Source organism: Rhineura floridana, chromosome 2 (assembly GCF_030035675.1).
Source record: "Rhineura floridana isolate rRhiFlo1 chromosome 2, rRhiFlo1.hap2, whole genome shotgun sequence".
Classification (NCBI taxonomy): Eukaryota; Metazoa; Chordata; class Lepidosauria; order Squamata; family Rhineuridae; genus Rhineura; species Rhineura floridana.
This window is the reverse complement of record NC_084481.1, coordinates 91,928,030-91,955,643: the sequence shown is the minus strand read 5'-3', so window position 1 is coordinate 91,955,643 and position 27,614 is coordinate 91,928,030. Positions and strand designations below refer to the sequence as shown.

General features: G+C 43.3%; 2 protein-coding genes across 7 annotated transcripts in view; one reads left to right on the top strand and one right to left on the bottom strand.

The window, feature by feature from the left end:
* Positions 1-13,127, bottom strand: part of STK36 (serine/threonine kinase 36) — a 36,092-nt gene extending 22,965 nt beyond the window's left edge. For 3 of the 6 annotated variants that reach the window (XM_061609319.1, XM_061609316.1, XM_061609320.1), the window contains exons 1-14: positions 12,912-13,127; positions 12,200-12,310; positions 11,034-11,174; positions 10,035-10,112; positions 9,080-9,210; positions 8,744-8,993; positions 7,626-7,719; positions 7,337-7,506; positions 7,032-7,234; positions 6,685-6,799; positions 6,437-6,580; positions 4,712-4,891; positions 2,403-2,500; positions 1,907-2,012 (exon numbers count right to left, since the gene is read on the bottom strand). In XM_061609319.1, coding sequence (XP_061465303.1) covers positions 1,907-2,012; positions 2,403-2,500; positions 4,712-4,891; positions 6,437-6,580; positions 6,685-6,799; positions 7,032-7,234; positions 7,337-7,506; positions 7,626-7,719; positions 8,744-8,993; positions 9,080-9,210; positions 10,035-10,112; positions 11,034-11,174; positions 12,200-12,283 — 1,794 coding nt within the window. In that variant the 5' untranslated portion in view covers positions 12,284-12,310; positions 12,912-13,127. Of the gene's footprint in view, positions 1-1,906; positions 2,013-2,402; positions 2,501-4,711; positions 4,892-6,436; positions 6,581-6,684; positions 6,800-7,031; positions 7,235-7,336; positions 7,507-7,625; positions 7,720-8,743; positions 8,994-9,079; positions 9,211-10,034; positions 10,113-11,033; positions 11,175-12,199; positions 12,311-12,783; positions 12,824-12,911 lie in introns of those variants that run through there. The other 3 variants (XM_061609318.1, XM_061609321.1, XM_061609317.1) reach the window with 3 other exon arrangements.
* On the top strand, positions 13,049-27,562 carry RNF25 (ring finger protein 25). The gene is given in 11 exon segments (XM_061609328.1): positions 13,049-13,186; positions 17,068-17,142; positions 17,750-17,852; positions 17,938-18,005; positions 18,964-19,033; positions 19,160-19,231; positions 23,433-23,570; positions 24,371-24,460; positions 25,060-25,194; positions 25,565-26,257; positions 26,260-27,562. Coding segments are annotated over 11 exon segments (1,524 nt in total). The 5' UTR covers positions 13,049-13,139; the 3' UTR covers positions 26,293-27,562.
* Positions 27,563-27,614: the final 52 nt, after the last annotated feature.

The window sequence follows — 27,614 nt, the reverse complement described above, 5'->3', positions numbered from 1 at the left end:
ATCAGAGGCAGTACGCTTCTGAATACCAGTTGCTGGAAATCGTAGGGGGGGAGAGTGCTCTTGTGCTCATGTCCTGCTTGTGGGCTTCCTGGGCATCTGGTTGGCCACTGTAAAAACAGAATGCTGGAATAGATGGACCATTGGCCTGATCCAGTAGACTCTTCTTATATACATTAATTCTAGGTTTATTTTGTAACAACGTATCTCATCAAAGAAAAATTGAGAATAGATTTGGGACAGGCACACAACTCAAAATATACTACTATAGGATGTGATGATGGCCATTGGTTTAGGTTGGTTTAAAAAGGGGTTAGTCAAATCCATGGAAGATAACTTTATTGACGGCTATTAGTCATGATAGCTATAAAGAACCTTGAGGGTTAGGGAAAGTATTCCAGTGAATACCAGTAGTTGGAAAGAGAGGACCATTTAAATAACACCCAGAAGAATATAAAGATCAAATAAGGAACAGATCTGAGGCTTCAAACTTACTTAGTTGACAGAGAACTAGAAGAACTATAGATCAGAGTCAGAGACATTATTAGGGAAGAATGCATCACTGAACACTAAAGTCAGGATCATTCAGACCATGGTATTCCCGATCTCTATGTATGGATGTGAAAGTTGGACAGTGATAAAAGTGGGTAAGAGAAAAATCAACTTATTTGAAATGTGGTGTTGGAGGAGAGCTTCGCGCATACCATGGACCGCGAAAGAGACAAATAACTGAGTGTTAGAACAAATTAAACCAGAACTACCACTAGAAGTGAAAATGATGAAACTGAGGTTATCCTAGTTTGGACACATCATGAGAAGCTATGATTCAGTATAAAAGACAATAATGCTGGGAAAAACAGGAGTAGAAAAAGAGGAAGACCAAACAAGAGATGGATTGATTCCATAAAGGAAGCCACAGACCTGAACTTACAAGATCTGAACAGGGTGGTTTATAACAAATGCTATTGGTGGTCACTGATTCATAGGGTTGCATAAGTCATAATCAACCTGAAGGCACATAACACACACATGTGCTTCCTGGAGGCATCTGGTTGGCTATTGTGGGAAACAGAATGCTAGATAGACTAGATGGATTTTTGGTCTGATCCAGCAGGGCTCTTTTTATCTAATTTATAATCTGGCCTTCTTGACCTGAAAGGAAGATCTGAGGCCGTACAGAGTGCAGCAAATTAGCCAGACACAATGAGGGATAACAAGTGTGGCCAGCTTTATTGGCCTGAAGCCACATCTCTTAGGAGAGAAGAGCTTTAGAGTGATGGGTGTGCAGGTAATCATTGCACATGCAAGTACATCACAGCATTAACAGTCCCAAGTCCACAACTGGGCAATAAATACCTTTATTGCGACCAACCAAACTGTCATAAAAGTATGGTAAACCTTTGAGTTCTCCAGAACTCTTCTGGAGGCAAGTTGTTACACAAAAGAGGGAGTAAGGGGAATGAGGAAAAATAAAAAACATACAAAATACAACAATCAGGGTGATGTAATATGTCAGCTTGTGGACTAAGTTACAAGATGGGGATTGCAGGCTAAACAAGTCCCTCCAGGTGCAACAGATACTAGGTTACACACCTGGGATTCTGGGATGAAGGAACAATAGCTGTTTCCCATCTTTAAGAAATTAAAAATCAGAGTTGGAACCCAGTTTTGTTCCAAACTTTAAATGAAATGCACAAGTTCTTGGGAGAGACTATGAAGAGTGAGAATTAAATTGAAAATAACATACTTAAATTAAAACTTAAATCTAACTGAATTTTCCTTATATTATGCTTAATGAAATTAAATTGGGCATTAAAAATGAGGCTTAAGGAAAGGGATTATGGGGAGAGGCTGAGGTAAGATGAAGCTGAGTAGACCAGAAGACAGGAGTTATGAAATGGACCCTTACCATCAGGCTTTGTTCTTGCAACCTGCTCTCTTGGTCTGTGGGCTGAGCCAGCAGTGCAGGCAACAGGGCTAGGAAGCTACAGGCAGAGTTGTGGAATGCCTGCAAGCTAGAGAAGCGTCTGTGTTTATAGTTAGACATAGAAGTTCAGGCCTGAAATGCAGCAGTTAGCTCAACACAGGCAGTCAGATTCTCCCATCCATTGACCGGTATCTGTATAATGTTAGGTACCTGTATAATAGCAGGTACTGAGATTATAATAATATATTAAACATTATAATGTATTGATCAGTACTTGTATAATCGCAGGAAACTATGGGCATTTTATATCATTCCCAGCTCTCAAACTAAACAACAAAAAGCACAAGCAAGGGAATGGAATAAAACTACTTCCCGGTGATGTCTTGGTCACACTGTGCTTTAATTTTGACTGCCCCCATGCTGCTGCAAACATAGCATAATTCCCCTGCATATCCTGTCCATCATGCAAGTTTCTTACCTTTGTTTTTTTCCACTCTGCTCTCTGTTGAAATCACTGGCAAAGTAGGCTGACATGACAGCAACTAAGTCTATCAGTACTGTGATGCACCAGGGCTGCTGTGAAACAGATAGAGAGGTTTGTGTTCCTGCAGCTAGATTCCAACTGGCTGGAAGCCTCATAGAAAGGACCAGTGATCAAGAAGAATTGATATCTACTGGGATCATCTGCCATGGAAAAAGGAGGAGGAGGAGGAGGAGGAGGAGGAGGAAACCAATGGAGTTCTGAGTGCAGTGGGCTGAATTCTATGCCAAATTCAGATTCTGTACAGCTGCATAGAATCTGTAAAAATCTGTATAGGAAAAGCCATTTAGCATTACAGTGTAAACTCCATGCAGCACTAAATCTGGAACCAGACAAAGTAAGTGGCTTTCTAATCTCAACTTTAATTTTAAACAAAGGTTTGCAGTTGTCATAGTTACACATATATATTTTAAATATCTAGGCTTATTTAGTACCTCTTTTTGGATGGGCAATGCTAGGGTCTAGATATGAAAAAAAGAAAGGTACTGCCTTCAGTTTAACAGCTAGAGAGATATGGCTTATATTGGCTCAGCGGTTGTATTCCTGTCCTCATGCTAAATGCATTTGACTCAGATTTGAAGATAGAAGGACAATCCTTTTTGTGGAAGAAATGGGTAGACTATGATCTACACACTAGATCAGCTGATAGGAACAGAGAGACATTTTTGAAGTTTTCTACATTGCAGTTTAGATACAATTTACCAGTGTGTGCTGAATGGCAATATTTACGTTTGCAACACCTGTTGCAGTCCATCTATGACCTGTCTGCTTTGAATGCCTAAGCATTCCTAAATTATTAGAAGGAATAATTGGATCTCTATAGAAAATCAAACCCAAAAGTGTATTTTTTAAATATTTAATGGAAGCATATAAACTGGAAGTTCAAGAACCTCTTCTATAAGAATGGAACAGGGAGTTAGAATATGCTATGCAACCTAAATAATTAAAAATTGCTTTATAATCTATATGAAATGTTTCTACAGATTTTAAATTGAGAATGAATCGCAAAAATTGGCATTCTGGGTATACTGGACTCCGCAACATCTTTATAGGAAGACATTGTCTAATCCATATAGATGCTGGAGGTGCAATGTTAGAAATGCCTCATTGAGGTATACAATGTGGACACATCCAATTATATTTTCTGAAGTTGTGGTCCATATTAACTTTGTATTGGTGAAATCCTTGAATTTTGCAGACGTCCATGTAGTTTTAAATTATATCCCTTTTATATGGGGATTAACAGTAGGACATCAAGAATGGACTTTATGTGCCCTAATGGTCCCAACGTGGCTCGTACTTTGAGCCTGGAAGGACAAATACCGGCCAACTATTACATAATAGTTTGATGACCAAAGAGCCCTTGCTGCATTTGAGCGTACCTTCTATAAACACCAACTTCATCTGGATACGTATCTGGACATTTGGATGGCATATATTGATCTATATGTGTAAACTAAATGGATGTACGGATGTTTAAACATTCTCTTAATGTGAGATCACAAGGGATTTTTCTCCCCCCCCCTTTTAATGTAACTGTTATTTAAAAATCAATTTTAAAAAATCTAGGCAGTATCTATGGAAAAGTCAGCACCCTGGATGTTTCAAGCAGCCAGGTGGCAATGCTATTCATCCAACCTCTTGGTTCCTGAACCCTGCCCTTCACTCATGCCTCCTCCTCTTCCTAGCTTCTTACGATTGTTGTCAAAATATCATAAATTTTGCAAAACACAATACTGCAGTCAACATTGTGCAAGTTACATATATTGTGCATATTTACTTAACAAACATCTTTTGAAAAAAAATCCAAATATGCCTAATTTGGATTATAGTCCCACAAAGAGAACTAAATATAAAGAACGGCTTGCTATCCACCTAGATCAGTAGTTCTTAACCTTTTTTGGGTCACAGACCTCTTTGAGAATCTGATGAAAGCTATGGATCCCCATAAATAAATAAATAAAATGTTATTGCATTGGAAACTGATTTTTTTTTTTTTGCGCCAGGTTCATGGACCCCCGAAAGCCCATCCGTGGACTCCTAGGGGTCCAGGAACCACAAGTTAAGAACCCCTGACCTAGATGCTTTGACTTTTCAAAATGCAAGCTATCCAACATGGTGCCCTCCAGATGTTGTGATCTACAGTTCCCATCATCTCCGACCACTGGCCATGCTGGCTGGGAATTGTAGTCTACATCATATGGAGGGCACCACATTGGCTATCACTGTCTTAGAGAGTGCCTCACCTGCTTGATGTTGAAGCTCTCCAGGATGCTCCCCACTAGCTCCACCAAGAAGTGAGATAATCCTATGTCACTGCAGAAGGTGTACAACAGCTCCGAGTCACAGCGAGTACACAGCAAGTTGCTAATGACGTGGAGGGCAGGACGAAGATGGGAAGCTCCCTCGAGCATTCCCTCCAGCACCTGGAGGGGTACACATACATAAAACATACAACTCTTGCCACTACACACCAAGAACCATACCAGAGGCAGCAATATTCCCCACACTGCCACCACCTCAACTTGAAGCATCATCCAACCCACTAATTCCACAGTCACTCTGTCCTCAACAGCATATTGGCAAGGCCTTGCTCTCTCAAAATTCATCCATTAGATGCTGTTCCCGCACACTGTTTCCCCAAGCAGAGTCAATGGCATGCCCCAACTTACCTTCAAGGCTCCACACTCTTTTACAATACCTCTCTACACAACGAGTGGGGAACTTTTTGGCCCAGTGGACCAGACTTCTCTAGCCCCAGCCCTGCAGGCAAACTTTGACAGGTCTGCAGGACAACCCACCTGTCCCACCTACCTGTCCAAATTCCTTGCATAAGTGAAAAGCGAAAAGAGGAGATCCCTCCAAGCAATGTACAAAAAACTTTGTTTGGTTTTCTAAAAACCCTTTCACAGGACTTCCCAAGCACCTGATAGGTTGTTGGGTGCTTGAGAACCACAGTGCAAGGGGCTTTACCAGCCATATGTTTGGCAAAGCGCCAAGCACAGGCAGTGGAGACTGGTGTATCAGGGCAAATGGGCCACCAGCCTCAGTCTGCCTGCAGCCATCCCTCACCTACCTACCTTCTTACTTACAGCTGTCTAAGGTGGTGGCACTGCCTGTCAAGTTTCTTCCTTTTTACTTTTGGTGTTGCTCTTGTAGAACTCAACAGAAAAGGAGATGGGGACAAAACTAGAATTGGTTCGCTCCGGTATCATTGGTTCCAGCTCCACCTACTATTTGGCCTCCCTCCCTTCCACCCCACCTGTCCCAAGCCACTGCTGAGCACAGGGCTGTAAAAGCTGCTTTCTGCAGGGATCAACTACGCAATGGGGTTTCCCCGTAGGGAACACAGCTGTGCAACAAATCCCACCATATCTCTATCTGCCTCTCACCTGACATCACAAATGACGACAAGTGTGGGGCAGGTAGGCGTGGTTTGGGGAAAATCGCCTTGCAGGACAAACTGGAACCTGGTGTGGTGGCTAGTTGCTTCATATCAGTGAGACAGTGGAATCCACTCTGGGTTTTAGTCCGAACTTTCAAGGAGTTGTCCAACAAGCCAAACCTGTTTTGGCAATAGGGTTCAGCACTTTGGACAGTTTAACACCCGGAGTAAATTCCACTGCCTCGTTGATATGGAGCCACCAGCCACCACTGGGAACCTGTGCCGGGCCAAATTTGGCCAGCAGGCCAGAGTCTCCCCACCTCTGCTCTACACCTTGTCAGTTCTTTCATCTTTCCACCCTGTCCCCCAGCCTATGTATGTGGCTCACATTATTCCTACACATACTACCTTAATGACCAAAACGACAAAAGGAGCCTGACAGCTGCAACGGTGTTTCCACCAGTTTCTGCCTTCTTCACTCTATAGGACATCTTACTCAGCTTCTGAAGGACTAGCCTACAGCAAACATACAGTGTGTGCGTGTGTGTGTGCACGTGTGTGTACTCAGCCCTTCCCTACAACTCACCTGCTGACCAGAATCCTTCAGTCGGGCATGGATGCGCTGCACAAAAGCAAGGTCTCCCAGAAGACTGAGTGGAGCACTCAGCTGCACGTGTGCAGGATCTGTGGCATCTATCAGGTGCTGCCACTCCTCATCGCTATCCACCTCCTAAGGATCAAGAGTGAGACAGTGGGGGCCACGGTGATCAGGAGGCCGGGAAGGTACTTCTTTGCCACTATGCAAAAGATTGTGGTATCTGGTCATGCGCTTACCTCAGCCTCCAGATCCACAGTGCCAATGCTGTGTCTGCCTCTTGCTTCTGCTCTGCCACCGTCTGGCCTCACCTTCAGGAACTCCCGCTCATAATCCTGTGTGATCTGATTCTCTCTGTCCGTGAAGAAGAGGAATGAGAGGCTGAAGGAAGGCTACTCAGCAATAAGCTGACCTCACCCTCAACTTCTGGTTTTAATTTGTTTTAGATTTTACATTATGATTTATCATTATATTCTTATGGTTTTTAATCTTTATTTTGTGAAGTGCTCAGAAAGCTTTGTCTGTTGGGCAATACAGAAATGTAGTTGGTTAAATAAACAAGCGCATTCCAGCTCCTTCTCCTCACCGAGGTGTGGGGGATTGTTCTTTTTGCTCCCACTCTGTTCCCTTTCCTCCAAGGCTAGGATGCCTTTGTTTTCCAGAGCTTGTGCTAGGAGCTGCCCGATTCCCTTCTCTGGGATCTGTCTGAACAAGGTGTGTTTTGCGTGTGTGGCTCTGGCCCCCTTTGGTGCTTTCTTCCTTAAGTGGAGCCTTGGATTTCCCAGTCTCCTGCAAGAAACCAAGCAGCATGTGATCAGATAAGGTTCTAATGGACAGAATCCCACCATCCCATAAGGGGCCTTGCCAGGGAAGGCACTACCTGCCCCTCACCTTTCTCTGAGCCTCCTGGGCCATCTTCTGCCGTGCCTTCCTCAGGATCTTTGACTGACCACTGTGAGGAGCCAGAGAGTGTGTCTGCTGTTCTTTCAAGGCCTGCAGTTCAGGAGGCAGTTTGCTGGTGAAAGGGTTGGCAACGCCCTGATCGGCTGTGTCACTGATCACTGCAAGAGAGGGTCCAGTTCAGTGGCTGGGCTTGCTTTGATTGGGCTCTGCAAGGAAAGGCAGATCCAAAAGCCAGATTGAGGGGAAATGGTAAGGAAGTATGGCAGCCAGTACTCACCAGTGACCTTCCCTGCAATGAAGGGGTGATAGAGAAGCTCTGGCCAGGACAGGCGCTGTCGAGGGTCTTTCATCAACAGGCCTTGCAAGAAGCTCTGCACAGTGATGAGAGATGATATCTTGCATGTCCTCACACTACTTGCAGTCTTTCTACAGTCCTAACTGCTAATTTTACCAAAAGAGCCTCATAGCCAATGCAATTCCTTGGTCACTCCTGGAAAAATGGAAATGGACTGTCCTCAAGTCGATCCTGACTTATGGCTACCCTATGAATGGGGTTTTCATGGTAAGTGGTATTCAGAGGTGGTTTACCATTGCCTCCCTTTAAGGCTGAGAGGCAGTGACTGGCCCAAGGTCACCCAGTGAGCTTCGTGGCTGTGTGGGGATTTGAACCCTGGTCTCCCAGGTCGTAGTCCAACACTCTATCCACTATGCCACACTGGCTCTCAGCATCTTTAATCCAGCTGTACATAAAGCTAATTGTCCTGAATGTAATCTTTCATTTCATTTTTAAATTTCTCGATCTCAAAATTGCTTAAGAAAATCTTGAAACTATGACTGTATATTGTGCCTTAAGATAGCAATTCAGTGGCCCCAATGATACTAACAGAAAATGTTTTTAGATTTAAGCACATCTCTAAGCCAACATGGTGTCCTTCAGATGTTATGGATAATATTTCCCATCATCCTTAACCACTGGCCATGTTGGCAGTGGCTGGTGTAGTTCGAAACATCTGGAGGGCACACCTGCCTTAGCAAGTACACTCTGTGCCCAATAAAATTCTCACAAGAAGTGGGCCAGGATAAGGACTAGAGAGTGTACTAAAATTGCATTTCCGCCTTTCACACATGCACACCAACAGTGGGAGAGAGGCTCAAAACCGCATTAAGTGGCACGTGTGAATAAAATCTGTCTAAGGTCAAGTTTCCAAGGACAGAATAAGTTCAAAGCACAAACACACACAGTATAATGCAGTAAATTGCTGGGTCTGAGACTTGGGAGACACAAAATTGTAAGCCCCTTGGATACTTGGATGGCCCTGAGCAAGACAACCTATCACACAGAGCAATGTCCTGAGTTCATGTGATGGAATGGGGAAGATGTTTAAATATAGTTACCTTGAAGTTGGGGCTCATGTTTTTTGGCCACTTGATAGGGTCCTTGATGATCAGGCTGACCAACTGGAAGATGCTGTTGGTGTAAAACGGTGGTGTGCCCACATACAGCTCATACAGAATGCATCCCACTGACCAGAGGTCAGCTGTGTGGTCATAGGGTTTCTCTTCCACAAGCTCAGGGGACATATACAATGGAGTGCCTTTTATAGATGTCAGCACCATGGTGTGAATACTCATTGCACGGGCAAACCTTCCCAGAAAACAAAGAACACAACTGAGATCTTTCAGTACTACAACCAGGGATTGGTAGGGAAGAGGAATTCTTAAGCCACCTACCCAAAGTCACAGAGCTTGATCACTCCCCCTTTCCCCAGTAGGATGTTCTGAGGTTTCATGTCACGGTGCAAAATCCGGTGGGAGTGCAGGTAATAGAGTGCAGAGACCAACTGAGAGGCAATATCCTGTACCTGAGAGAAAACAGCAACTGTGACACTTAGCAAAGCCCATTTAGTGCTTCAGAGATGCTCCTCATCTCTTGCATAAAACTTCTACTCTTGATATTATCTTGGCTGATACCTCTCAATTGTGGATCACAGGCCCTCCCTCAAGAGACACAAACACACAGAACTGTATTATCCAAAATCTATCTTCCTATAACTTAAGTCCATTACATCTAGCCCTATCTTCTAGGACAGCAGTGAACAAGCATTTGCCCTCTTCTATCTAACAGCCCTTTAGGTATATGAAGACAGTTATAATGACCACCCCCTGAACTTCTCAAAGTTAACTGCTGGTTCAAGACATTTCTGTTTATTCAGGCATTCTCTGAAATGAGATTCCAACCATTTATATTTATTACTGATGATAGTATAGTAACTTTTATATTGAGTTTGTATTGCTTTATGGTACATTGTGCTTTTATATTATACCAAACACCACTTCGATATTCCATGTTAAATGGTACATAAATCTGTTAAAGAAATGTAATAAACAAACAGACATACCCAATCCCTCAATATGTTTCAATATGTGTTGGTATCATTTCTGATATCAAAGTCAGAGTTATGGGTCTGTCATTTCTCAGATCCTCTGTTTTAAGATTGGGACATTTGCCCATCTTGTGGCATCTCAGTCACTGTTACAGGAGATGCAACAGACTCATGATAAGTACACAAGTGGAGGGTTTGTGGCCTAAAGGGAGTGACCACCTTATTACTCTCCCCCTCCTGTAGCCATTCTTATGCTTGTGTGAGTACCAAATCCCCTCTCTCACTCTTCTGATCACAGTTACCTGCTCCTCAGGCAAGTTCCCATCATCCTCGAGGATCTGAAAAAGCTCCCCTTCAGCATAATCTGTCACTACCACAACCTGAAGGAAATGAATGAGACCAGAAGGAGAATGAAAACATTTTCAAAGGTAGGGATGGGGAAAAGAGAATGACAATATAACTCAGGGGTGGGGAACCTTTTTCAATCTGATGGCCGCAAACCCTTCTGGACAACCTTCTGAGGGCCACATGCCAGTGGTGGGTGCGGTCAGAGGCAAAAAGGGTGGAGCAACAATGTAAATTTTTACCTTTGGCTTGTTTCTACACACACTCGCACACCCCTATCTATCCTCCATCTAGACAACAGGTATTATCAAAGTTCAAGGACATATTGCAGCCAGGCAAAAACACTTGAGGTGCAAAGCAGGGCCAGTGAGATGTGTCGCCTGGGGAGAGTGAGTGCGGCCTGGGAAGAGTTCTGAGGGCTAAACACAGAAGCCTGGAGGGTGACATTTAGCCCCCAGGTCTGACGTTCCTCACCCCTGCTATATCTAAAGTATCTGCACTGTTCGAGGTAAGCAGAAAGCCTCCATCAGAGAAGAGTGTGCAACAGTTATGACCACACTTTGACAATTTGACTGATGAAGGTCCCTATGGATAGCTCCAGACTGAGAGGTGGGTGTGTTGGGACATTCCTTGGAGAATGCCATTCTGCTGATAGGTTTCAGCAGATTAACTGCCTGATGCAGCCTCATTAACCAATAGGCTTGACATGGCAATCCAGGTTTCCCCAGACAGGGTATGTAATTTAGATAGATGTCACCAAAATGGCCGACTCCTACGTCACTCCTTCTAGGTACTTGCAGGAACATCCTGAGAACACCATACAGCTTAAAGTTAGCTGTGCAATATGCAGCAGTTGTTCAGGGTTTTGCACCTCCTCAGGGACTTTCCACATGACCAGCAGTGAACCCTCCCCTCCCACACACATACTTAAAACTGACTCCCAGCAAGCTCCTCACCTCTTTATCAGTCTCAAAACTGTCAAGCATCTGGACAATGTTGGGATGATGAAGTCCCCGCATGATCTCAATCTCTCGCTGTAAATTCTTCAGCTCTTTTTGCAACCGACCTACTTTGGGGATAAACTTCAAGGCCACCACCTGCCAAAGTTGAAATAAAAAAAAGCTGGAAACATGCCATACACTACTTCCCCTCCTAACAGCCCCTGAAAGATTCAATGTGAAACAATAACCACTGCAGGCTGAAGAACACACTTCTTACGTAGGTCTCTTTGGAAACAGCTCTCCCCAAATAAACTCTCCTGCCTGTTGTTAAGGTCCACCCCCTTCTCCCCTTTTGCTTGTTGAGTATTTTTTGGATCCCTCACTGCCTAGATACACCACTCAGGCTTATGGGTAACACTGGTGAACCAAAGTTGCAAATGATCTTGGAACTTGCATTCTTGGGACCGACTTTAGGTTTCGTTTCTCAGGAAGCCAAACGACTTGGTGCCACTGAGTCTGCTGTTCGGTTAAAGAATGCTAATCAGTCAACTATCCTTGAATGTTTTACACTCTTTCTGCTTCCCCCCTCTCTCTTATATCTCTTCCTCCCCTTTCAATAAAAGACTTATTCCTTGTGTATGGTTTATTTCATATGACTTAAAAGAAACCTCTGTAGCTGGTTTTTCACACTATCATTTAAAGGACATTGTTAATCAATGAAGATGACCCTCAAATGTCTCACCCAAACACCTTATGTATGTAGGTCTTTGTTTATGACCCCAAAAGTGTTACTTTTCCATACATTCCATTCCTTATCTCAAGGATGCCCCTATCTAAAGGGTTTGTGTTTTAAAAGAGAACATCCTGACTTTTGATATGTACTGTAAAGATTGTTATTCTTCTGTTTTATTGTACTATTGTTTATTGCTGTTTGGTGTAGAGGAAAACTATATATTCCAATGCTAGAAAATAAACGGGCGCTCTCATTCTTGCCAGGCTGTTGTGCCCGTGTGAGTCTGAAAGCCCTTTTTGATCAAGAAGTGGTTTGTGTCTTTACTTGATATCTGGGAGCATACCAAAACACTTATTGGGATTCCTCAGCTCGCACTTCTAACCCAGGTGTACTGAGGTGAGCAGTTGGCAATCTTTGCCAGTCTCAAATATTCACATCATGCTCTTACCTGTGCGCTGTATTTGCGACGCCCCTTGTATACCCTTCCAAAAGAGCCTTCTCCAATCATCTCCAACACATGATATCTCTCCATAGTGGGAATGGGGGGGGGGTATGTAGCCTGAAAAGGCAGAGACAGAGTTAAGCTGCTGCCATCCTTTGGTGGCATTCTGTTGTTAGCATTAATTCATACCATTATTTATTAAACAAAGTATTCGTTATTCAAATATTTCTTAACTGCTCTTCATCAAAGAATCCTGTTGTTGTAGTTGTTCTTAGTAATACATTTATTACTTGACCTTCCCTAACAGGTCCCAGGGTAGGTTACAACAACTTAAAATTCAGTATTAAAAACAATTAAAACAAATTACAGTTACAGAAATAGGGAGGGTCCTCAGAAACCCACATCTCATATGTCAAAGGCCAGGGTAAAGAAGCGTGTCTATTCAGCCGCTTATTTGTCAAGCTCATTTGTATCCTAAGCCTATGAGCATTTATTTAGGATTAAGGGCCAGGAAGTTCAAAGGGACGTATTTCCACGTAAACATGCACAGGTTCGGGCTGCAAGATGCAGACCACCATCAGCTCATTCACCTCCACTTTCTCCAAATCAGTCCAATGGAGGAGCACAAGCACACACACACACACACAGAGAGAGAGAGAGAGAGAGAGAGAGAGAGAGAGACGCCCCCGCCCCCATCCCCGATCCCCGGCTAACTCACTCTCCACCCCCGGCTCACTTCGCGAAAGGGTGCAACCGAGCGAGGCGCTCTGATGTAGGATGGGCGGAGGAAAAAGGGGGGGGGAAAGGAACGCGCGGCAGTTGGTGGTGACTCAGTTATTGGCGCAGGCTCCAGACAACGGCGTCTCTCGGCCGTCGCCTAGCAACTTTCCGGCACCGGAAGAAGGCTAGGCCGAACGCTGAGTGGTTCCGTTTCTGGGCACTCAAGATGGCGGCGGCCGGTGGGGAGGAACAGCAGGAGCCCATGGTGGATTGGTAAGACAGCGATTCGGCCTTTGTATTTTCCCTTTTCTCAGCGGAAAACAGATCAGCAAGTGACTGGCTTATTTCTTCTCTTTCTCTCTTCCGCCGCCTTTCTTTTTCTATGTTCTTTTGCCCGGGTGACCTCTTCACGAGGGCTTATTTGAAGGTTATTGTTGTTGTTATTATGTAATGTTCGTAATGTGCAACGTAGTTTCCAGTGTCTCCAGTGTTTGTCGCGACAAAGCAGGGAGAAGCCAGCTGACGCAATATTTTGACTATTTCTGAGGTAGGGAATTGGCATAGAAAGAGAGTGCCCTCCACCAATGACTACCCCAATTCTTTTAAGACATTCCATAGTTTTCATGACCTACACAGTCAAAGGCTTTGCTGTAATCTATAAAGCACAGGGTGATTTTCTGAAATTCCTTGGTCTGTTCCATTATCCGAGGTATGTTTGTGATATGATCTCTGGTGCCTCTTCCCTTTCTAAATCCAGCTTGGATGTCTGGCATATCTCTCTCCATGTGTGGCAAGAGCCTTTGTTGTAGAATTTTGAGCATTACTTTACTTGCATGAGATATTAAGGCAATAGTTCGATAATTACTGCATTCCCTGGGATCCGCTTTCTTTGGAATTGGGATGTATATCTGAACACTTCCAGTCTGTGGGCCATTTTTTAGTTCCATATTTCTTGACAGATTTTTCTCAAAATCTGGACTGATTCAGTCTCAGTAGCTCGTAGCAACTCTATTGGTATGCCATCTGTTCCTGGTGATTTGTTTCTTCCAAGTATTTTAAGAGCAATTTCCACCTCACATTCTAAAATTTCTGGTCCTCCTTGCATCTCTTTTATAGAGTTCTTCAGTGTATTGTTTCCATGTTCCTTTTATTTCATCTTGGTCAGTCACTGTGTTCCCCTGTTGATTATTCAACATCCCTACTCTTGGTTTACATTTCCCTAGAGAAATTAATCTTTTGGAATAGGGCTCTTGTTCTTCCCTTTTTGTTGTCCTCTTCTATTTCTATACAATAACTATTATAATAGTTCTCTTTGTCCCTACGTACTAGTCGCTGTATTGTTGCATTTAGGGTTTTAACCATGTTTCTATTGCTTTTGCTTTCCTTCTCTCTTTAACCATTTTAAGAGTTTCTTCAATCATCCATTGAGGTCTCTCTCTCTTTTTAACTAGAGGTATTGTCTTTCTGCATTCTTCCCTGATAATGTCTCTGATTTCACTCCATAGTTCTTCTGGTTCTCTGTCAACTCAGTTTAAAGCCTCAAACCTGTTCCTTATTTGATCTTTATATTCTTCTGGGATGTTATTTAAATTGTATTTTGGCACTATGATTGCTTTGTTGTTCTTCCCTAGCTTTACTCTGATTTTCCATACGACCAGTTCATGATCTGTACTGCAGTCTGGTCCTGGTCTTGTTTTCGCACAAAGTATGGAACTTCTCCATCTTCTGTTTCCAATTATATAATCAATTTGATTCCTATATTGTGGATTTGGTAATGTCCACGTGTACAGTCATCTTTTCGGTTGCTCGAAAAATGCGTTTGCAAGAAACAGATTATTGGCTTCACAGAATTCAGTAAGTCTTTCTTCTGCTTCATTTCTGTCTCCCTAAGCCCCATTTCCCCACAATTCCTAGTTCCTCTGTTCCCTACTTTTGCATTCCAGTCCCCCATGATTATCAGCACATCTTGTTTTGGTGTGTGATCAATTTTTTCCTGTACTTCTGCGTAAAATCTCTCCTATTCCTCTTCTTCTCTGTTTGCTGTTGGAGCATAGACTTGGATGATGGTTATGTTAATAGGTTTCCCATTTAATCTCATTGATATCACTCGCTCAGACCTTGCATTGTAGCTCCTAATTGCTTTTGCTTCATCAGTTCTCACTAAAGCAACCCCATTTCTTCTTAATTTCTCATTTCCTGCATAAAATATTTTGTAGTTGCCTGATTGAAAATGTCCCATTCCCGTCCATTTTAATTCACTCATGCCAAGTATTGTAATGTTGATATGTTCCATTTGTTGCTTGACAATTTCTAACTTTCCCTGGTTCATGCTTCTCACATTCCATGTTCCTATTGTGTGTGTCGTATAACTCCAGACTCTCCTTTCGCATCTGTGCGCATCAGCCTCTGGGCTTCGTTTCAGTTTTGACCCAACTGCATCATTAGTCACAGAGCTACTCGTACTTGTCCTTTATTCTTCCCCAGTAGCTCAGTGAGTGCCTTCTGACCTGGGGGTCTCATCTTCCAGCACTATCTTGTGTTGTATTTTGGATACTCTGTTCATAGGGTTTTTCTTGGTAAAAGATATTCAGAGGTGGTTTACCATTGCCTTCCTCTGAGTTTGGATGCATCTTAGTCTGGTATCTCAGCTTTGACCATTCCTCCTTGGGTGTCCCTGCTAGGAGTCTAGCCTCTTGGTCTAGACTCCTGACGACATTGCTCTCAGCTTTTTCAACACTCTCAAACCCCTTCACCACGTTAAGGAGTGCATCCTAGAGGGGGGTTAGTATTACTACTCTATTAGTATTACTATCCATTATTATTACTTCTCTATTTCTACTCTGTTTTACTTTTAGAGTATTACTTTATTTTAGAGTATTACTACTCTGTTACTACTCTATTTCTGCCCATACAGTAGAGAGTTAGATGGAGCTGTGGTTCTTCAGCCACAGAATCAAAACCAAGATATGACAGGCTTTCTCAAGCATAGTAAACTAACCAGTGATGTGGGAATTTAATATGAGGCCTATTCTGGGAAGTGGCTAGAGAGAAATGTGTGTGTAGTTTTTATTATCTATAAATAGTTTAATATTATTTGCTAGAGCAAAATTCCATATATTGTGCCAGTTTAGATTCCAGAATTCTTGCCCCTCCACAAGTGTTGTTCTGGTCCTCTCATTTAGTGGTATTTTTAAACTGTGGTTATTATTTATTTATTTATTTTCATTTCTAGACCGCCCATAGCTAATAGCTCTCTGGGCGGTGTACAAAACGAGATTAAAATACAATATAGAGTAAAATCAGTAACAAAGGAACACATTAAACTAAAAACATTAAACATAAAGCATTAAACATTAAAATGCCTGGGAGTATAGCCAGGTCTTAACCTGGCGCCTAAAAGAAAGAACCGTAGGCGCCAGGCGTATTTCCTCCGGTAAGCTGTTCCATAATTATGTTGGATTGTAACAACAAGTCAGCATTTTGGAATGGGTTACATAACCCCAGACACCTAAAGTTTGTGCAGTTCTCTAATGTGATGTGCAGGTTCTTTGTTTTCCTTTAAGACTATTTTGCATTCTAATTTGCCTGCCAAAATGATGCCCTAAAACTGTGAGGGGGATGCATTTTTGGTCTGCTGGGCCAAATCTTTCTCTCTTCCACTCCAGCAGACCAACTTTGACCAGTGGGTGGGACCACCCCTTGTTGATCACCTATTGTCATATTGATGTCAGGTGATTGGCAGGTGGGATATTCCAGCCACCTGTCAAAGTTGACAGAGGGGAGATTGAACTCCTCACACATCAGCTAACATGTGTGTTTTTTAAAAAAAAAAAAATTAAATTTATATCCCACCGAAGGAGCCCAGTGCTGCATCAATCCTGCTTTTTGTAGGTTTGGGTGTACTAGACCATTCCCAGTGAGAATGGGCTGATGCACCCAAACCAAGCAGGGTTGAACTCCCTGTGCATCAGCTCATGTGTGGGGAGTTCGATCTTGGTTTCTGCAGCCATGTCTCTACCTGCCCCGCACCTGACATCACGCATGACATCAGGTGTGGGGGCCCACAGGCTAGAGGTTCCCCATCCCTGCCCTTAGAGTATCTTGTGTTGTCCAGACATGAGGAAATTGGCATAATATCATTTATATCTTGACAGGGCTCTGCTTTCAGAGGTGGAAGTCTTGGAATCCATCTATTTGGACGAACTACATGTGTCTAAAGGAAATGGCAGGTATTTACAACATTGTCAGATGCTTTGCTGGTTCTTAGTTTTAAAGTACTGATCACTCCTGAAATCTTGCATGTGTAATCCTGCAGCTGGATTCCTAGTGTAGGAGACTGTAAAACAGGAATGGGGTTTTATCTGTGGCCCTCTAGATGTTGTTGGATTCCAACTCCTATCAGATCCCAGTGGTCAGGGATGATGGGAGTTGTAGTTCAAGAACATCTGGAGGGCCATATGTTTTCCATGCCAGCTGTAAATGATTTCCTGCTTTTTTTCTATGGTACCCTGTTTTTAGATTGGACTACAGTGTCCTGCACAAACTCAGAATGACTTGCAGCCCCTGATTAACGTTTGGTATTTACCCAAAGTCTTAGTCACTTCTCTTCTTTTCTTCTGGTTGTAAATATTGTTGTTCTGAAATTTTTATCTTTGTAAGAGTACAGGGGAAGTAAGAGTGGAAGATCTGCTGTATGCATGCTTCTGTCTCCTTTCACCATGAAAGAGGAAGGAATACCAAGCCTCCAGCGTCCTACTTTCTGCTCCATCTTCCTTTCATTTGTGCTCTTTACTTATCTGATAACTGACCCTCACTTACGCCTTTCTCCAACCCTAGGTCTGTGCCCTGGGAAATCTTCATCACCCTACATCCAGCAACTGCAGAGGACCAGGACTCTCAGTATGTCTGCTTCACCCTTATGCTGTCTGTGCCCCTTCAGGTAAAGCCTTGTATGCTCTGTGTGCCCATTTTGCTATGGCGCATGACTGTACTATTCATTTAGATTTGGCTTTGTTTCTTACTAGTATCCGAATGAAGTGCCAAAGATAGCCATCCGGAATCCTCGAGGGCTGTCAGATGAACAAATCCAGAAGTAAGTGTGTGCTGATAAGCTTGCAGTTGCAATTTAGTGCAAGAAGTAAGGTAATTTTTGTTTGTCCGTTGTACTTTTTTATTAGAAGGGTGGTTCTTGATATTTCAGTCACCCACCCATCCTGTGGTATCACATGGAATGTGTAATACACAATTCTTCTCTTAATTTAAAGCTGAGCTTGGAGAAGGGGGTTAGGCTGTTGCTATATTACTGACATTGGAAGTGAGGGAAATGAGGTTACAAGCAAAACTGGAAGTTGTACTCATATATACAACGTGGGTACATAGGAGGTAATTATGGTGTTTGTGTGTAAAATCAGGGTCATGAGGATATAAGTTAAATTAGATCTTTCCAGAAGAAGTTATTAGTAGCTGGACAAACCAAGAGACAAGAGAGGTAATGCATCTTGGTACACCAAGCATACAGAAATGTGGTGCCTTCATCCAATACAAGGTCCCAGTCTCCACAGCGCTTCACACATGACTTGCTAGAACCTGGAAGCACCTCGCTCTTTGCTTTCCCTTCCCCAAGAAGGGCTTCAGGCTACTTTTGCAATTGACCAAATCGGTGTATGTTTGTGATATTGCACCACCCTCTCTACATAAGTTGAGGGAAGCCTTGCACTATTAGGCCACCACCACAAGGTCACTCACTCACTCCATGACAACAGCAGCCTGACACTGTTTGTTCCATAGTGGCAGATAAGTAGGAATGTAATCATTTCAGTTCCCATTCCTGTCTGGTAGCACTTTCCTTTAATTTGTGCAGAAGTAACTACTGTGGAAGATGAGATACTGGGCTAGAGACTGTGGCCCATTGGACTAATCTTGTACTTCTGTCAGATTTCAGCTGGTTATTGCAGTTGGTTGATTTAGCCACTCAAGTGTTGCCTTCACACTTCCTTAGATATCTATCCTAGTCCTTCTCTTGACATTCCTTTTCTTTGCTTCCATTTTAGGATTTCCCAGACACTACAGTGTATTACTGAGGCCCGGCTGGGTACAGCTATGCTATATGAGCTAATAGAGGTAACAGAACAGAAAGGGGAGAGAGGCTGTCCAAGTCTATTGTGAGAAGGGAAAGGGGAGGTTTTGGCTTGGGCTATTGTGGCTTTTATGTATGAATTGACAACCTGGTTCTCCCTCTGTTTGCAGAAGGGAAAGGAAATTCTTACAGACAACAATATCCCTCATGGGCAGTGTGTGATTTGCTTGTATGGCTTTCAGGTAAGGGGATGCTGGACTGGCATCTTGTCATATTTTGGGAATTGGAGGAATTAAAAGCACTAATGTAAGGAGGTGAAAGGCTGAGATGATGGTGGGGCTTACTTGGAAGGGAAGAAAGTCAGGATAGGAACTTGTTGGGATGTCTGTAGAGATCAACCTTCTGTAAGAGAGGGTATCATGTTGGATTTTATAGCTGGAGGCACAAGAAAACCAGGTGCAGCAGTATAATAACTTCTGCACATTAGTGAGATAAGGAATGTATTTCCAGCTAAATTAAAAAAGTAATTTTGTTTTACATCCTTTATATTGCCACTGACCAACAGATCTTTTCAATGTTACTGTTCATCTCACCAGGAATATCTTAATTTTTTAGGGTACCTACTTCTTGAATACATTAGAAACTGTAGTTTAAATGTTACTTGCCTTGGATTTTTTTCTAATTGGAAAACATCTGATGTTGTTTACTTTGAAACTTGTGAACAATTAACAAGATAGTCAAGGAGATGGTGGCTAACAATTCAAACTACTAGAAGAAGTCCAGGCAACCACTTGCCCCCTTAGTCTCTGCCCATCTTGGCTTCTTAGAGCTAGCTATAGGGGATTGATTGGGCAGGTCCAGGGAGTGATTAATGGAGAAGGGGAAGGTACCATCTGCTTTGAAGAAGGCAGTGGTGTGTAAGATCTTAAGTGGATCTCACTGGATCCAGAAGTCTTAAAACAACTATCGTCCAGTGGCAAATAATCTTGCCCAACATCTCTTGGTGGTGGTCCAGCTTCAGACATGCTTGGAGGAGACTGAGTATCTGAATCCATTTCAGTCTGGCTTCAGGCCTGGTCACAGTACTGAAACTACCTTGGTCACCCTGGTTGATAATATTTGTTGGGAGAGAGATGGGGGGGAGTGTGAACCTGCCCATTCTCCTCGATCTCTTAGCAGCTTTCAATACCATTGACCATTGTTTGCTTCTGGAGCAGCTCAAGGAGGTGGGGATTGTGGACACTGTATTTCAGTAGTTCTGCTCCTATCTCCAGGGCACTGTTTGATGCCATAGGAGCTTTCCTGTGGTATCTTGCAGAGTTCCATCTTGTCCCCCATGCTATTTAACATCTGTCTGATGCTACTGGGAGCTGTCATCAGGAGATGTGAAGTGTCACCAATATGCGGATGACATCCAGCTCCCTTTCTCTGTTCCATCTGCATTGGGATAAATTTACAGTAGGGGGGAAAGTTCAATGTCTTTGACCCCTTTTTTGAATTCTCTTTTGGATGCTAGCCACCCTCTGCTTATGCTGCATTTTAGACCAGTTGAAGTTTCCAAGTAATCTTCAAAGACAGCTTTGCACACAGTACACTGAAAAAGTTTAATCTGGAAGTTATGAGAGCAAAGAGTACTATGGCCAAGTCATCTCTGTCCAAAAGGGGCCATAGCTGGCAAACCAGCTGGTGCTGGAAGTAGGCACTGAGCCTGCCTGAACCTGAACTGACAATGTTGGGTCCAAGAGTGCTAGACCAGTGCTTGGGGGCAGTGATAGCTGGATGTGGGCGAGCAAATTGAAACTGATTCCTGAAACGGGAGAAGTGTTATGTGTTCCAAGTTCTCAAATCCAGGAGGTGGGAAGATGGCCTGTTCTGGATAATGTTGCACTTCCATGGAAGAATCAGGTTTGTAGCTTGGGGGGTACTCTTGGACCCAACATTATCAGTTCAGGTTTAGGCAGGGTCAGTGCCTATTTCCAGCACCAGCTGGTTTGCCAGCTATGGCCCCTTTTGGACAGAGATGACTTGGCCATAGTACTCTTTGCTCTCATAACTTCCAGATTAAACTTTTTCAGTGTACTGTGTGCAAAGCTGTCTTTGAATATTACTTGGAAACTTCAACTGGTCTAAAATGCAGCATAAGCAGAGGGTGGCTAGCATCCAAAAGAGAATTCAAAAAAGGGGTCAAAGACCAAGATGCTGGAAAATAGGAACTTTTTAATTTTTGAGAAAACCCAACGCGTTTCAGCCTGTTATCTACAGGCCTTCATCAGGGGCTATGGTAAACCAAACAAAAAGGACAAGTTAACTCTACACACATATAAAATCATACACATATACATAATACATATAAGTCTTTTGAACAGTCTAATACTCACATAATCACTTATAAGATTATAAGACAAGCAAATCGCTTTCTGTACTGTGCCAATATCAAATGTCTCAATGAGTAATACAATGGATTGTCTGTATATATACACAAGCAGTCCGAAACGAAGTACAGGTGAATGCAATAATGTTCCCTTTTGCATGAGGAACAACTGACACCTGGATGCGAAGAACAAATGAGGGACTAAGGGAAATTTTCAAAATTTACAGTAGGGGAAGAAGCTCAATGTCTTCATTTAAACCACTAGGGGTCATCATTGTTTTTAAAGTTAATATCCAAGATAACTGCCCACATTCCACAGCCGATCTAAGATTTTGGGTTTTGGAGAAAGTGTACGGAGAGAATGAAGACATTCTATTGAGAAAAGAGTTATGTGTATGATTTTATATGTGTGTAGAGTTAACTTGTCCTTTTTGTTTGGTTTACCATAGCCCCTGATGAAGGCCTGTAGATAACAGGCTGAAACGCGTTGGGTTTTATCAAAAATTAAAAAGTTCCTATTTTCCAGCATCTTGGTCTTTGACCCCTTTTTTGAATTCTAAAATGTAGCAGCCAGATTGCTGGCTGGGGTTTCATTTGGAATTCATACAATCCCTGTTTTAAACTAGCTGCATTTGGTTGCCAGTTCATTTCCAGGCCAAGTTCAGAGTTGTCACATTAATGTTTAAAGCTCTAAACAAATTGAAAATGAAATGAACTGCCTCAAGTCAATTCTATGATGACTCTATGAATAGGTTTTTCATGGTAAGTGGTATTCAGAGGTGGTTTACCATTGCCTTCCTCTGAGGCTGAGAGGCAGTGACTGGCCCAAGGTCACCCAGTGAGCTTCATGGCTATGTGGGGATTCGAACCCTGGTCTCCCAGGTCATAGTCCAACACTCTAACCACTATGCTACACCGGCTAAACAAATTAGGTCCCAAATATCTGAAATACTGCCTCCTTCCCTACAGATCCTCTCAGGATTTAAGATCAGCAGAGGGGGTCCTCTGTAGTCTCACTGTCTTCAGGAGTTTGGGGGTAGGGTACCATAGCAGAGGGCATTCTCTGTGACACCTCCTAGGTTGTGGAATAGCCTCCCCAGAGAGGCGTGTCTGGAACTTTCATTGCATAGTTTCCATTGTATGCTGAAGATGCCCCTCTTTGCCCTGACCTTTGACACCTTTTTCAGGACCCGCCATATTCCTGTGATTGTAATTTGTTTTAAACTGTTTTAATATTTAATTTTACATTGTTGTAACCCGCCATGGGACCTTAGGGTAAGGGAAGTAAGAAATCAAATAAATAATAGCCACAGGAAAGAACAGTGAGAAAAGAACAAGTGCATACCACCTCCTTAATCCCAAAGCTTTGCCTGTCATGCAGAGCTTCTGAATTTTCAGAGCTGTGTGGCAAATAAGCACAAGAGATTTACCAGCCTGCCAACATGTACCTGTGGGTAGCAGTTTAACTAAACAATTGAGAAGCCATTGTTACCAAAGGTGAAAGATCAAGCAGTTAATTTCAACACTTTTAAGCTTCTTTCCCCAGCTGAGAAGCAAGAGTTCAAGAACCATGTTGCCTTAGTTCTCAAGATAATACCTTCTGTGTCCCAATAACAATAATATTAAAAAGAGCATTTTTATAGTACTTTCAGGCGTTCAAAACACTTCACATATTTTATCACAGTAATTTTTGTGTCAGCCCTGGAAGGTAGGCCAGTATCATTGGCTTGGTTCCAAGCCTCTTGTGCCTTCTATTCATATACAGATGTGTGTGCTGTTTTCCCTCCTACCCCACAGCAGTGCCCCTCATGTGCTGCATCACATACTGTTCTGAACCATCCCCTCTCCCCCCCCCGCCTCAGAAGCAGCTTTTCAGGGAGAGGAGCAAGGTGCTGCAGTGGGAAGGGGATACAGAAAAGCCTCTGTTAATGTTATTCTTTGAATTCAAGTCAGTATCCACATATATTGCAAATGTGTGGGAATAGCACACTAAACATTGTATGTTGAAAACCCACAGTCCTAGACATGTAGCGTGCATATATTAATAGGAATCTGTGCCTTCCACTGTGCAGGAGAATGAAGCTTTCACTAAGACACCGTGCTACCACTACTTTCACTCACGTTGCCTTGCCAGTTATACAGAACATATGGAAGAAGAGATTCGTGCAGAGAGAAAAGAAATGCAGCCTTTGACACTTCTGCCCAAAGAGGTAATGGTTCCTTGAATGTGCATCATAACCACTTCTAGAACTTCACCCACCCTTTCCCATAAATGGCTTCTGACTCTGGATCAATCTTTCCAGTTCATTTTTATTGCTTAGTTATGGCGTGGTGAGCTGTGGACAAGATTTTCCACACTAGATGTTGAAATGGTTTCCCATTGTCTAGTGCTGTGCCTGCTTTCTGATGTGCAAATTAGTTTGTTTACAGAGAACAGAGAAGTAAACAGTGGATAAAGTGTGGGAATCTAGCTTAAAAACTATGGAAGATAGTGGACACGTCTTCCCTTGCTTCAGTCGCTAAACAATTGGGGTTCTGTAATTTTGATGCAAGTTGTTGAATTAGGAAGACCCAATAGCACCTTAAAAAGGGGAAGCTTTAATGGTAGAACTCCCTCCCAAATGATCTCCGCCATGCCCCCCCTATAATGAGTTTCCGCCGGGCCGCGAAGACCTGGCTCTTCAGGCAGGCTTTTGGGGTGGGCTAGATTTTATTGTCACTGTTTTCAGATTTTTAATGTCTATTATATTTGTATGCCTATTTTGTACGTCAGGAGGCTTGGGTGATGAGCTCAGAATCTGGCTGCCTCAGGATCCCTGTAGTAAAACTCAATAGTGCTGTTCTGCTGATAACTCCATTTTTGAATGCTAAAGCTCCGCAAGGAGAGGAGCAGTTCATCAGGAAGATACTGCCCTCCAAGGCACATTGGCAGGGTATGAAGACAGTAGCTGAATGTTCAATATCTAGGTCTAACCAAGGCCTAAGGATTTTGTTGTTACGTTCTGTACAGGAAGTTGAAGTGCAGTGCCCTGTGTGCCGGGAACCCCTGGTTTATGACCTTGCAACGCTGCAAGCAGCACCCCCTCCACAGCAGCCAATGGTAAGGAAACTTTCAGAACAGACCTTTCATATGGACTTGCCTCCCTCTAAAAGGTCCACCAGGCAAGCTCCCTCCCACTTCAGTAATTTCTTTCACTTAGTGGACCTGTTGGGCAACTACATCGCTCTAACTAAGCTTTGTTAAGTGTTATTGTCAAATCATTGCATACCTGGTGTTATGTGCTCCTGCAGATTATGGCTGGTTGGATGGGTGAGAGTTCTAAACACTTGTTGATTTTTACCTCTGCATCAGAGATAGGAAACAATTTTCAGCCTGGGAGCTGTATTACCTTCTAGGCAACCTTTCAGGGGCCACATGCCAGAGGTAGGTGAGGCCAGAGGCAACAAACGAGTGGTACAACACATGTGAATTTTACCTTTTTACAGTAGGCTACCTTATACATACACTTGCATGACCCTCTTTATCCTTCTTCCAGGCAAAAAGCATTATCGGAGTTCAAGGACACATGTCAGCTAGGCAAAATCACTAAAGGAGAGTGCAGGGCAGGGCAAGTGAGTGGTTGTAGCCTAGGTAGGCTCCTTAGCCCAGAAGACTCAGTTCTAGCTAATCACCTGATTACATGCCTTTCTTCTGCTCAGGAGATGTACCAACCTGACACACAGACACTGCAGCACAGAGAGCAACTGCGCCTGATCTACCAGAGGCAGCAGGAGAAAGGAGGCATCATTGACCCTGAGGCAGAGAGAAATCGCTACTTCATCAGCCTGCAAAAGGTTAGTGCAGGCAACAGTAGTATCAAGAGGAGTGGTCCTAAGGAAAGAATAGAAACAATGGAAGTAGCATTTTCAAAGTAGGGGAGCTGCCAGTTTTTACTTGCTGATATGCCCTGTCTTGTAGCACAAGAGAGAGCTTTAATATTTGCATCCTGGCAGTCCCTTTAAAGTGCTGATGACTCTTGTTGTTGCTGGTAGTATTTTGCAAGCTCCTGGGGGAAAGGGTTTAAGGTAGGAGCCAAGCCTGGGGAATATGGATTGGGTGGCTCCAATAGCTTCATTCCTGTGGGTTCTTTTCCACTCATAGGTTGGGAATAGCTGTCAGGTTTATACATTTCCTGCCCTTAATTTTGGCCCCTCTCCTTGTTAGCCCCCAGATGCCACTGAACATGAACATGTAGCCATCTCGGAAAATGTCCTGGGTGCTGAGAAGGAACTGCAGCCTTCAGCAGACTCAGAACATACTCAAGAAAATGCAAAGGTTGTTGTTCCAGTGAGGAATGAGCCTGAAAAACCAGAGAGGCCATCTGTTCCTTTCCATCTCCATAGCAAGAGAGAGAGGACTCGAGAGGAGAAGCCATCTTTACAAGGCCCTGGCTGGCAATTGCAGTACAAGTCACTGGAGACACCAGCAGAAACTTGCTGTCTCCTGACTCTTGAGGGAGAATCCAGAGCCTTCAGCAGAAGACCTAACTGGAGGAAGGAAAGAGGGCAGCGGACCTGTGGGAGGTACAATCAAGACTTCCCAAAATCTTGCGGCAGAGATGAAGTGTCTTCACGCATGGATAAAAAAGAGCTGCACAGCAGGGGCATCTCACCAACCAAAGAGGGGACACATTTGAGAGAAGAGAAAAATGTTGTGAGGAAATGGACACCAGAACAGAAAAGTCAAGCTCAAGACAGCAAGGAAGTAAACTTGGAGGTTTGCCATAATGAGCTCAGGGGGCCAGCCAAGAGGCAGGATTGGTGTGGAATGCAAGATTACAGACAGTGGGAAAAGACCAAGGGCAGAGAACGTGGTTCGTATCCTAAAATGCCAAGAGGCCGAGGGCGCTCCAGATTGAACTCAAGGAGAGAACTGCAGGGCCAAGAGACTGAGGGTGGTTCCTAGCAGGAAGGAGCTGAGGCTTGAGGGGCCTTTTTCTAGAGGAGAACACTGCCAGTTTTGTTGTGCTGTCAACCATTGGCCTTGATCTTAAGGAAAAGCAGAGCTGTCTTGAAATTTTGCACTGAGCATGGGCGGTTTTTGTCTTGCAGAGTAGAGGAGTATACTGTCCTTGAAGATGAGAATACTACCTAGGGACTGTATTGTTCTCTGCAGTTATTTACTAAATGGTAACTAAACACTAGTGGCCATGGGTAAATTGTGGACTCTTACAGCAAATCACGGTTGCAGAGGGGCATGTGAGGCTGAATCACTTAACTAAACGGCAAGCTTGAAAAATAATTATTAAATAACACTGTTTTTAAAATGAGTTACTAAAAATAACAGAAGGACCACGAGCAAGTACAGGTCTCCCTATTTACTGGCCACAGTTATGGATAGGACTTGCCATTAATAGCATCACCATTGCTAGATGTGTCATGATGATGGCAACTGTATCTGTAAAAAATGTGGACTTGAGTCAGTATTGGCTTGGCAACTATATATCAACAGACAATCTTTTGAGCTCCATAAACTGTGGTCAGACTGCAAGGTGGTGCGTCGGCCACTGCCTCATTGTAATGGGTTAATATTCACTAGCAGTTGGCCTTGAACTGTGAACACTGAGCATATCCATTATAAATGGCCCTTAATTTCCAGGGAGAGCAACTCCTTAGTCACCCAGTAGCTGGATTTGCAGATAGACTTAGCATCAAACCTTTCAGCTCCAGGTGCCAGCACACTCAGACTCTTAGAAGCTGCAGAGATAGCACTGAGGCTATTCTTTTTGCCCGTTATCACAACTGTGATATCCAGCAGTGATCTGCTTCCTACAATCCCTTCCAAGGTTTGATTGTCAGTTTATGATGTTTTGGATCCTGTCATCTTTGGTTCAAGTTAACTCTGGCTCTTTTTGGGGTGGGAGGAATCATGCTCAACTGCCTTATTTTTTTTTCTTTTAACTTTGCAGCTGTATTTCTGTATTTACCCACACTGTTTGAAAGCTGTTCTATTCTCTGCTAGAGAGGATGATACCAGTGTACAACTCATTCTAAGGCTTCACAGTCTCTGTCATAGCACATACATGCATGCCCATACACCAGTTTGAGCAGTTCCACCCATGAAAGGATTGATGTGAGATTGACTTACCTCCCAGGACTGTGGTGAGGTGGAACTTGTGGTGATGTGATGCAAAACATGAGTATTAAAAGCAAAAGTAGACCAGTCTATGACTCTTTTGTAGATAAAGAACATAGTCGCTGCTGTACTGTATCAG